Genomic DNA, 12,381 nt, shown 5'->3' on the forward strand with positions numbered 1-12,381 from the left:
TACTGCATCTGTGCCAAAAAAAAAAAACAACAATTTGACCAAAGTAAAAAACAAGAGATGACAAATTTGCAGTGGACATTCAGGAATAGTGTTCTTAAAAACAAAACATTAGTGACTATTTGGCAGAGAAGGAGGATTATAAAAAGTTCACGCTACCTAATATACTCTTGAAAAGCCTTGACAACCTTCTTGGTGATACAGGGAATGTGAATAGTATCAAACGGCTCCACAACTGCACAAGTTCCTCCCTTGTACTTTCCCAGTCGAAATCCCACAGTTTTATCTTCATTATGGGCACCAGCACCAATCAGAAATTCACATTTGTTTCTGTACTCTGTCTGAGAGAAATAGAATATCCTTTATGTAACAGACAAAAAAAAAAACAACGTATACATGAAGAGCTGAATGTCGACTCTTTGGGAATGCACTTCTACTGCATCAGCGTTAAAGAGGCTCTGTCACCAGATTTTGCAACCCCTACCTGCTATTGCAGCAGATCGGCGCTGCAATGTAGATTACAGTAACGTTTTTATTTAAAAAAAACAAGCATTTTTGGCCAAGTTATGACCATTTTTGTAGTTATGCAAATGAGGCTTGCCAAAGTACAACTGGGCGTGTTTAAAAGTAAAAGTCAACTGGGCGTGTATTATGTGCGTACATCGGGGCGTGTTTACTTCTTTTACTAGCTGGGCGTTCTGACGAGAAGTATCATCCACTTCTCTACACAACGCCCAGCTTCTGGCAGTGCAAACACAGCGTGTTCTCGAGAGATCACGCTGTGACGACACTCACAGGTCCTGCATCGTGTCGGACGAGCGAGGACACATCGGCACCAGAGGCTACAGTTAATTCTGCAGCAGCATCAGCGTTTGCAGGTAAGTAGCTACATCGATTTACCTGCAAACGCCGATGCTGCTGCAGAATCAACTGTAGCCTCTGGTGCCGATGTGTCCTCGCTCGTCTGACACGATGCAGGACCTGTGAGTGACGTCACAGCGTGATCTGGCAGAAGCTGGGCGTTCTGAAGAGAAGTGGATGATACTTCTCGTCAGAACGCCCAGCTAGTAAAAGTAGTAAAAACGCCCCGATGTACGCACATAATACACGCCCAGTTGTACTTTTACTTTTCAACACGCCCAGTTGTACTTTTGCAAGCCTCATTTGCATAAATACAAAAATGGTCATAACTTGGCCAAAAATGCTCGTTTTTAAAAAATAAAAACGTTACTGTAATCTACATTGCAGCGCCGATCTGCTGCAATAGCAGATAGAGGTTGCAAAATCTGGTGACAGAGCCTCTTTAACTGCAGTCCCATGTAAATGGACCTTCCATAAAAAAAAAAGGGAAAATGTGTCCTTTACCAAATTATTTGCACGTTGAATATATAGACTACTGTTTTTTTAACTAGAGGACTTTATTTACTACCATGACATAGTTTTTTCATAGAAACCGCTCTAGAAAGATTTTCCAAATGCTCTAAAAATATTCAGGTGTGACTGCGATTAACCCCCAATATCCCACCAAATATACAATATAGCTAAGCTAAAAGGAGACGTTTGCTGGGCTTACCACACAGCTGCTTAAGGGCATGTTCACACACTTTATTTTCCGGCATATTTCAAAGCAGAACATGCTCATATTACGCTCCGAAATACACTTTGAAAATGCCTGCAAACAGCCTTCCATTGTTTTCAATGGTAAAAAGCTGTGCAGTTCATACGAGACTTCATTTTACAGGCTGTTAGAAAAAAACATTGCGTAAAAATAAGCCTAAAAAAAAAAAGTGCATGTTACTCATTGAGGTGTTTTAGAAGCACAGGTTTAAAATTTCCCATTGACGATGCCAAAAGCAATTCGGAGATATACTTCGAAAAAGTTTTGAAAATCAGCTCCAAAAAAGCCTGGCTTTCACAGGCTGATCTCTCTTAAAAACAGCCATGTATTGTTCTGCCAGAAAAGAAGCCGCTGCGTCTATCTGTGATATAGGGAAAACACTGTGGTCACAGATTTTATTTTTTTGACCCAGCAGAGAAGCGATTTTGTTATTAATGGAAATAAAATCTGAGTTAACAGCTAAAGCAGTTTTTTTTACCATCAAAACAGTGTGAAACGCTAGCAGCCTCCTCTGGGTTTTATTACAAACAAAGTTCACTACGGTGTACTGTAACGCATCATTTACAGGAGCCGATAATCTTAAATCTTAAGAACACTCTTTTCCGATTGTTTGCTTGTGTAAATACGGCAGCGTTCAGTCGTCAAACAAGCAAGCGCTGCATGAGGCTATAAAATCATTGTTGTCGGCAGCTCATCTCCCCTTGTAAACAGAGGAGGTCAATAGACATGCTGTGTGTATGGGGACTGAGCGGTTGTATTAACGATCATTTGCCCCATACAGTTTGTATCGGCCATGTCAAAGGGCCTTGAAACGAGCACCGATAGACTTGTTGTATCGTCAATTGGCGCTTGTTACGGCCAGAAATCGGATTGTTTAAGGGGACCTTTAGTTCTGTCAGATTGTCACACATTTGGGGAGAGGTGGGAATTAGACAAGTTTAATACTAATGTGCTTTTCTATGGAGAAAGGAACAAAAGCATCTAATCATTGCCTTAAGGTATTTTAACACAACCGTGAAAACTAGCGTACATCGACAAGACAGCTCGTCAATTGGCACTCGTTTGCTCCTTTCACAAGGTGCAATGATCGATTATGTATGGGGATGCGCAATCATTACTACGATGGTTTGTCCCCATATATTTCAACCATTTTATCGGCTACATGAACGAGCAAATAAGCCAATGAATGAGCGTTTGATCGTCCATCAGCTGATTGTTGCCCTGTTTAAACAGGGCAGTGATCGGGAACGGGTGTTCATATAAACGCTCCTTTGCCCGATCATTGGCCCATGTAACAGGGCCTTTAGTTGGCAATTTTATTTACTAAAACAATGTATTATAGTGTTTAACCCCTTAAGGACTCAGCCTGTTTTGGCCTTAAGGACACAGCCTATTTTTGCACATCTGACATGTGTCACTTTATGTGGTAATAACTCCAGAATGCTTTTGCCTATCCAAGCGATTCTGAGATTGTTTTCTCATGACATGTTGTACTTTATGATACTGAAAAAATTGTCGTTAAATTCAATATTTATTTGTAAGAAACACCAAAATTGAGAGAAAATTTGCAAAAATCTGCATTTTTCGAAATTGTAATGTATTTGCTTGTAAAACAGATGGTAATACCACACAAAATATTTACTAGTTTCCCATATGTCTACTTTATGTTTGCATCGTTTTTTGAACGTGCTTTTATTTTTCTATGACCTCACAAGGCTTAGAACTTTAGCTGCAATTTCTCGAATTTTCAAGAAAATTTCAAAAGGCTATTTTTTCAGGGACCAGTTCAGAAGTGGCTTTGAGGCCCATTTTAAAAACTGCACCCCTCAAAGTATTCAAAACCACATTCAGAAATTATTTTAACCCTTTAGGCGTTTCACAGGAAATAAAGCAAAGTAGAGGTGAAATGTACACATTTTTTTTTTTTTTTTACGAAATTCATTTGTAATACAGTTTTTTCTGTAAGGCTGGGTTCACACGACCATGTTACGTCTGTAATGGACGGACGTATTTCAGCCGCAAGTCCCGGACCGAACACAGTGGAGGGAGCCGGGCTCCTAGCATCATAGTTATGTACGATGCTAGGAGTCCCTGCCTCTCTGCAGGACAACTGTCCCGTACTGTAATCATGTTTTCAGTACGGGACAGTAGTTCCACGGAGAGGCAGGGACTCCTAGCATCGTACATAACTACGATGCTAGGAGGCATAATGTGGGGGCATATGTAATCTGTGCAGGGTACATCAGGGGCATAATAAGATGGGTAGAATAATGTGGTAAATAAATAATAATCCGCAGATATGTTGCCAGTTTCGCACTTATAAATGACGCCTGATCTTATCCGCTTTTGGAACACTGCACATTTTGCATCGCTATATTCTGGGAGCCAGGACTTTTATTTTTTCACCACCGGAGCTGTGTGAGGGCTTATTTGTTGCGTGACAATCTGTAGTTTTCATTGCTATAAATTACCATGATATTTTATTCTGCGGGTCGATACGATTACGGCGATACCATATGTATATCCTTTTTACATTTTTGCTGCGTTTGCTCAATAAAATAACTTATTCATAAAATAAACTAGTTTCTGTGTCACCATATTCTGAGAGCCATAACTTTTTTATTTTTCAGTCAAAAAAGCTGTGTAAGGGCTTGTTTTTTGCGGGATGGGTTGTAGTTTGTATTGGTACCATTTTGGCGTACATGCGTCTTTTTGATCACTTTTTATTGTATATTTTGGGAGGGGTGGTGACCTAAAAATAGTGATTCTGGCATTGTTTTTCGTTTATTTTATTTGCGGTGTTCACTGTGCAGGAAAAATAATATTACAGTTTTATAGTTGGGGTCGTTACGAACGCGGAGATACCAAATATGTGTACTTTTTAAGTGTTCATTTTTTTCCTATAATAAAAGCAGTTCCTATAATAAAAGCAGTTCTTGTTTATGTCAGTTATAACTTTTATTTTTACACTTTTTTAAAAATATTTTTATTAGTGCATTGGCGTAAAATGGTCAATGACATGCTCCCATTTGAGAAAATAGTGTATAAACACCGGGGAAAGCCAGCTAAATTTGATCTGATCTGGGAAGGTTGGTGCTCATCGAATCTCACTCACTGTACAGTCCAAGGGCTAACAGCTGCTCTGGCACAAGCTGGGGGTGGGAGAGGGTAAAAGATTCGGGAGGATGACACGTCCAGGTGCTTCAGTGTATGATGTACAAGAGGATTGGGGCGTTGTGGTAGAATATTGAAATGTGGGAGTATTCCTATTCTCATGATGTAATGTAATAAAAGTCGGGTTGGATTTAATTGAGAACCCTGTATTATGTGTGTGTGGTCTGCGAACCACGGGTTATTATGATGGATACCTGCGAGTAATCCCTTTGTATATATTGATTCTTCTGACATATGTACTATTGAATGTATAATGTTCTCCTGATGTATGTGATGGTTTGACTCTGACAGTTACTTTTAATAAAACGAGTTTAAAAAAATATATATTTTTATTCTTTTTTTTACTTGTCCCACTAGGGGACACTTAGACTTGCAGCTCTAATCACTGCTGGAAAACATTACACTACCTACGTAGTGTAATGCATTCCAACTGTCATTGTGACGTGAAAGTCACTGTGACAGGAAGCCTATGAGGACCAGCCTCCAGCTGGTCCTCATAGGCTTCTGTACATGGCAGCCCGGAAGCCATTGTCTCGCGCCCGGTTGCCATGGGTACCATCGCCAGCCCCTGTGATTTCACGTGGCGGCTGCCGATCTGCGCTAAATACCTCAAATGTGGCGATCGCAATTGTACGCCGCATTTCATGGGTTAACTGCCGAAATCAGCGGCGATGGGCCGCTGATCAGCAACAGGGAATGCAGGGTAGACACCCTGCACAGTTAACCGCCGGTGCGGTGTAGCGCCGCGTGGCGGTTAACTGTCAAAGCACTGACGTAACTGCACGTCGAGGTGCACAAAGTTACTGCACACCTCGACGTGCATAAACGGCAAGGTGCGGGAAGGAGTTAAAGATAACCTTTCTCCTCCCCATACATGTGCAGCTGAGTGCAGCTGAGTGCAGCATGTAATGGGCATGGCTGTACAAACCCTGCGGCAATGTTCCTATCCTCCTCCGTTATTTAGATATCCGTTATACTTGGAGCCTGATATTTAAATAACCCCCTGAACTGTCAATGGGGCGTGTAACATCGCTGTGACACTGTCCAATCAGCTATGGACAATGTCACAGCAAGACCTGGAGTGAGGAGAGCAGATGCGCAGGCACGCGCAGCTCGGCGCTGTGCGCGCACACGCTCTCATTCACTCTTCAGCTCTCGACAGACAGGGACAACAAGACTGATCTCTCGCGGGAGATCACACAGTCTTGTCGTTCTTGTCTGTCGAGAACTGAAGGGTGAGAGCGTGCACACGCACGAACACGCTCTCTTCTCTCCAGCTCCAGTAGCTGTTTGGACAGTGTCACAGCGATATTACACGCCCCCTTGCCAATTACACGCCCCATTGGCAGTTCAGGGGGTTATTTAAATATAGGGCGCCAAATATAACGGCACCGATATCTAAATAATGAAGGAGGATAGGAAAAAATATGTAAAGTGCCCCAGGGTTTGTGCAGCCCTGCCTATTACATGCTGCACATGTATGGGCAGGTGAAAGGTTCTCTTTAAACACACAGCATATTTACTATAGATTTACTACAGGGATATGACAATTACCTGTAGAATTCCCACCCCCACAACGAAGGAATTGCAAATATGATGTATTTGGCGCAAGAAAGTAGATGCCCTCTGCAAAAGTTTTATTTCGAATGTGCAGCGTCTGATCTATAACGGTCATTGGAGGTGATCCCAACATTAGAAAAATGTAGAAAAAAAAAAGTACCTGAACTGGGGAAGGTCTTACTCCTTCCAAGGGGCAGCACACTTTATTATATTTCTGTTTCTGCACAAACAACCATGGTAATAGGGCCTTGTTATTGTTTCCAATTTCCCTGGTGGTAAAAAAAGTAAAATTAGACAGTAAAAAACACAAACATGAATTAGCAAATCCCGTTCAATATTCACAGATATGTTACACTATGAATTTTATGTAACAACGCAGCTATGTGAAAACAATACGACATATTTCAGCCTCCAATCTCCTCTATATGAAAACCACAGCAACAAAGTTGTTTTACAGAGGGAGGGGGCTCCCTCTGTAAGCCCATCGGCACCAATGCAACGCCATCACAGGGTGTCTTTGGCAGGAGGGTTAAAATGGACCCCAATTGTGCCATGTACGAGAACTTATTAGGTCTAGGGCAGGAACTTACAGACTTGCCTGTCAGGGTGACACGGACAGGTACAATACACTGCAATACAAAGGGTATTGCAATGTAATATAGAAGTTATGAAACGATCGAAAGGTCAAGTCTCCTAGTTGGATTAGAAAATCTGCAAAAAGCAAAGTTAAAATGTTTAGAAATCTAAAAAAAAAAAACCTAGAGAGAAAAAAAAAAAAGTTTACGTACAAAAAAAAAAAATGTTCACAAAAAACTACACGGTTGTTATCGCCGCACTTGTAATGGCCCACACTATAAAATTACATGTTATCTCACACAATGAACTAAAAAAAATAAAAAATAAAACCCAAATTTCAGAATTCTGTTTTTTATTTATCCCACCTCCCAAAAACAGGTATTAAAAGTAATCAAAAAGTTGTATGTGCCCCAAATTGGTGTCAGTGAAAACTACAGCCCATCCCACAACAAAAAGCCCTCATAAAGCCAGGCTAACAGAAAAATAAAACTGCTATGCGCCTTGGAATACGGCGAGACAAAAACAATTTTTTTTTATTACACTTTAATGAAAAGTTTTTATTGTGTAAAAGCAGAAAAAATGAAAAAAAAACTAAATATATTTCATATTGCTGTAATCATAACCACCAGCAGAATAAAGTTAACATAATATTTAAACCACACAGTGAACGCCATAGCTCTAAATCCCAAAAACTGATTTTTTTTTCCACTCTCCCAAAAATAATTAATAAAAAAGTTATTTATTAAATTATAAGTACCCCAAAACGGTGCTATTCATAAATTTCAAATGTCATTAAGCAAAAAAAACAAGCCCTCATATGGTTATACCGACAGAAAAATAAAAAAGGTTGCTCGGATGTTTCTGTAACTCCTATAGAACATAATGGAATTGGCAGCCAGCGCCCGCCTCACCAAGCGGGACGGGGTCTAGTGACACCCATTCTATATTTAAGCGCGGGCCCGAGATATGCCATAATATTCTAGATGGGAATAACCCTTTAAATTGTCCTTCCAATTTCCTAATATATGTTTTGGTCCTGCTGTTTGTTAACCCCTTAATGACCAGCCTATTTTGGACCTTAATGACCAAGCTATTTTTTACGTTTTTCAATCGTCGCATTCCAAGAGCTATAATGTTTTTATTTTTGCGTCGACATAGCTGTATAAGGTCTTGTTTTTTGCGGGACAAGTTGTATTTTTTAATAGCACCATTTTTAGGTACATATTATTTATTGATTAACTTTTATTCACTTTTTTTTGGGGGGGGAATAGAAAAAAAACAGAAATTTCGCCCCTCTTTTTTGCGTCCTAAATCTACGCCGTTTACCGTGTGGTATAAATAACACAATAACTTTATTCAGCGGGTTGTTACGATTGCAACAATACCAAACTTGTATAGTTTTTGTATGTTTTACTACTTTTACACTGTAAAAACCCTTTTTTTTCAAAATTATTTGTTTTTGTGTCTCCATATTTGAAGAGCCGTAAAGTTTTTAATTTTTCGCCGATGCGGTTGTATGAGGGCTTTTTTTTTTGCGGGACGACTTGTAGTTTTTATTGGTACCATTTTGGAGTAGATGCGACTTTTTGATCACTTTTTATTACATTTTTTTAAGTCAGGATTCACAGAAAACAGCAATTTTTCCATAGTTTTTTATTAAAATTTTTACGACTTTCACCGTGCGGGTTAAATAATGTAATAGATTTATAGTCGGGGTCGTTACAGACGCGGCGATACTAAATATGTGTAACTTTTTAACTTTATTTTGTTTTTTTAATAGTAAAGCATTTTGTAAGGGGAAAAGCTGGGTTTTTCATTTTTTTTAAATTAACTTTATTAAACTTTTTTTTCACTTTTTTACTAGTCCCATTAGGGGACTATAATATGCGATTCTGCGATCGCATTTATAATACACTGCAATACTTTTGTATTGCAGTGTATTACTGCCTGTCCGTTTAACACGGACAGGCATCTGCTAGGTCATGCCTGCGGCATGATCTAGCAGGCATTCACTTCAGGCAGACCTGGGGGCCTTTATTAGACCCCCGGCTGCCATTAGAGACACAGACACTCGGCGATCGTATCCTTCTCTCCAAAACCACTCAGATGCGGTGCTCGCTATTGAGCACCGCATCTGAGGGGTTAAACGTGTGAGATCGATACTTATATCGATCTCACACGGCAGAGCAGGGACGCTCCCAGCCCTCAGCTGCCTCTAGCAGCTGAGAGCAGGGAGATTTGACATCTGCCTGCTCTGTAAACTTATTCCGACGTAAAAAGTCTATGGCATCGGAATAAGGCCCGTTAGGGACCGACGTAGAAACACGATGGGCCGGTCACTAACGGGTTAAAGAGGCTCTGTCACCAGATTTTGCAACCCCTATCTCCTATTGCAGCAGATCGGCGCTGCAATGTACATAAGAGTAACGTTTTTTTTTTAAAAAAACAAGCATTTTTGGCCAAGTTATGACCATTTTTGTATTTATGCAAATGAGGCTTTCTAAAGTACAACTGGGCGTGTTTAAAGTTAAAGTACAACTGGGCGTGTATTGTGTTCGTTACATCGGGGCGTTTTTACTTCTTTTACTAGCTGGGCGTTGTGTATAGAAGTATCAGCCACTTCTCTTCACAACGCCCAGCTTCTGGCAGTGCAGACACACAGCGTGTTCTCGAGAGATCACGCTGTGACGTCACTCACAGGTCCTGCATCCTGTCAGACGAGCGGGGACACATCGGCACCAGAGGCTACAGTTGATTCTGCAGCAGCATCAGCGTTTGCAGGTAAGTAGCTACATCGACTTACCTGCAAAGGCCGATGCTGCTGCAGAATCAAATGTAGCCTCTGGTGCCGATGTGTCCTCGCTCGTCCAACACGATGCAGGACCTGGGGCATAAAGTGACGTCACAGCGTGATCTCGCGAGGACACGCTGTGTGTCTGTGCACTGCCAGAAGCTGGGTGGTAACGAAGAGAAGTGGATGATGCTGATTCGTCAGCATCATACACTTCCATTCACAACGCCCAGCTAGTAAAAGAAGTAAAAACGCCCAGATGTACGCACATAATACACGCCCACTTGTACATAACTTTAAACACGCCCAGTTGTACTTTAGAAAGCCTCATTTGCATAAATATAAAAATGGTCATAACTTGGCCAAAAATGCTTGTTTTTTAAAAATAAAAACGTTACTGTAATCTACATTGCAGCGCCGATCTGCTGCAATAGGAGATAGGGGTTGCAAAATCTGGTGACCGAGCCTCTTTAAGCATTTGCAAGTCCTGGGAGACATGCCGATCTCCACTCTCTAGTAGGGACCTTAATGAGTCATTCACATTCAGAACAAGAGCACCAGCGAGGCAACAAGATGGCTGGTGCGACCTATTACTGGAGTTAGGAAATCTGAATATGTAATAATTTACTGTTGCTTAGCTGGAAGAAGCAGTGGGGGGCTTCTAGTCTCCATACAGAGTTTTCTTTTATTACTGTGGCCTTGGGGTATAAAAAGGCTGTTTTAGTTTGTAGCACTGCGATTCTTAACATATTACATTGTATCCTTGTACTATCTAAAGCACTTCTGATCAACAGAAGCTTCACTTCTCATATATAGCCAAAACATCAGGCACCGTATGGCCACTTTAATATGGCTAACTAGTGCTAAATATCAGAACCACTTTTATTTTAATTTGGTTGTCTCATCAAAGACAAGCCCTTTAATATTCAGAGACAGCAGATTTTGCTGGGGGAAAATGTAGTGTTACGTGCAGCCATTAAAATTAACAGCCACTGCTTGTCAGCAGCTCTTCACTTTCGCTCATAAAGGGGGTCCCCACTATGACGTCCCTAATAGAACATATGGACAGGGGATGCCCGGATGGGACAACCCCATTAAATTGGTATTCCGGCCTTCAACATTTTTCACCCATCCACTGGTCTGACCATTGGAACCCCCACCGATCGCCAGAAAGAGGATCCTGATCTGTCCCCCGTTCCACCCAGCCGCAAGATGGCGGCCAGCAGTAGATTGAATAAAGCAGAGGCCGGGCATTTGCGGTGCCACTTCATTCAAAGTCTATGAGGCTGACGGAAACAGCCGAGCGCTGTGCTGTCAATGTTCTCATTCTGTGCTGTATTAGTAGATCCCTATTTGTGCTATATGTAACTGGTCATAATACAATTTAGCTGAATTAAGTAAGAGATTAAAATAATTACTTTGTGAGCCTCTGCAGAACATGTTCACATTCTTGTTCTTTCATTTTCAGTTGCTCTTCATACGGAACCTGCCACAGAGGAGTCACCACATCTGCTATCTGCTTACTGAGGGGCTCCTCCTGAGTGTTCTCCTGTACAGCCTTCCTCTTACTATTTGACTGCTCCTTTTCATCATCATCTTGTTTTCTCTTCTTCATTATGGGATCAGCCTTGGGTTTTGCAAGCCGGACAGTCAATAATCGATTCTTCCACATCACTCCATGTATGACTTTCATAGCTTTGTCTCTTTCCTCCTCACTTTTAAAAGTTACAAATGCAAATGTTTGTTTCTGCATGAGTTTAATTTTATGAGGATTTAATCCATATTTGGCAAGGAATTTCTTAATGTCATTAAAGCCAATGTACTTTGGCAAGTTTTGGATCTCTACTTTGAAAATCTCTGATGTGAAGAGATCATCCTTAATATATCTATACATTCCAGCATCACTGGTTTCTACTGAATCATCACATAACAAGGTTTCACTTGCTACTGCTGCATTATCACTCTCCATGTGAACTGTGCCATCTCCAGTTTCCGGAGCATCTTCCTGAGGCTCAACGGCGTCACCATGTGCTTTTGTCTCATCTCTATCCAGCTTATTGGCATCTGTTAATTTGTCTTCCGGATTTTCAGGTTTAGTGGTATTTGTCTGCAATTGATCATCAGAGCAGCCTTTCTGACTCTCCAAATCTTCCATGTTGTGTTTGGTCCTGGGAAAAAAAAATATTTCCATTTTGCCAGAAACAACAGCTCTACTCATGTTCAAGAAATAATATCAAAAGAACTATTCCTGGATTATAATGCATTTAAAATACAGGCAGGAACATCAACCAGTTAAGGCAACTACAGGAAGGTCAAATGCCCTGTGGTTGCCCCAGGACAGTCAAATCAAAAACTGACATTTACAATGGTCTACAAACCCCTGGCTGCAGAATATCACTAAATATTTAGTGGATTATTCCAGGTACACTTTAAGGGGGTTCTATACTTTTAGATCAATATGGCATAATAAATAAATAACATGATGTGTGCAGAATTGTAGCATAGGGACGGAAGAGGCACTGCATGATTCAAGGATTATGGCCCCACGCACACGACCGTGCCCTTAATCACGGTCCAGGATTAAGGGCACAGCCGGCCGCGGACAGCTATAACGTATGGGAGTACGGGCCGTAAATAGCAAAGAATAGGACATGTCCTATCTTTT

At 41.0% G+C, this 12,381-nt stretch overlaps 1 protein-coding gene across 1 annotated transcript in view; it reads right to left on the reverse strand.

Annotated features, from left to right (window-relative positions):
- TRMT2A (tRNA methyltransferase 2A) overlaps nucleotides 1–12,381 on the reverse strand; it is a 39,882-nt gene that overhangs the window by 24,770 nt on the left and 2,731 nt on the right. Inside the window, exons 2-4 of the mRNA XM_075832574.1 lie at nucleotides 11,135–11,884; nucleotides 6,510–6,618; nucleotides 157–338 (exon numbers count right to left, since the gene is read on the reverse strand). Coding sequence (XP_075688689.1) covers nucleotides 157–338; nucleotides 6,510–6,618; nucleotides 11,135–11,871 — 1,028 coding nt within the window. The 5' untranslated portion in view covers nucleotides 11,872–11,884. The remainder of the gene's footprint in view (nucleotides 1–156; nucleotides 339–6,509; nucleotides 6,619–11,134; nucleotides 11,885–12,381) is intronic.

The sequence above is a fragment of the Rhinoderma darwinii genome, chromosome 1 (assembly GCF_050947455.1).
Source record: "Rhinoderma darwinii isolate aRhiDar2 chromosome 1, aRhiDar2.hap1, whole genome shotgun sequence".
NCBI classification, from domain to species: domain Eukaryota; kingdom Metazoa; phylum Chordata; class Amphibia; order Anura; family Rhinodermatidae; genus Rhinoderma; species Rhinoderma darwinii.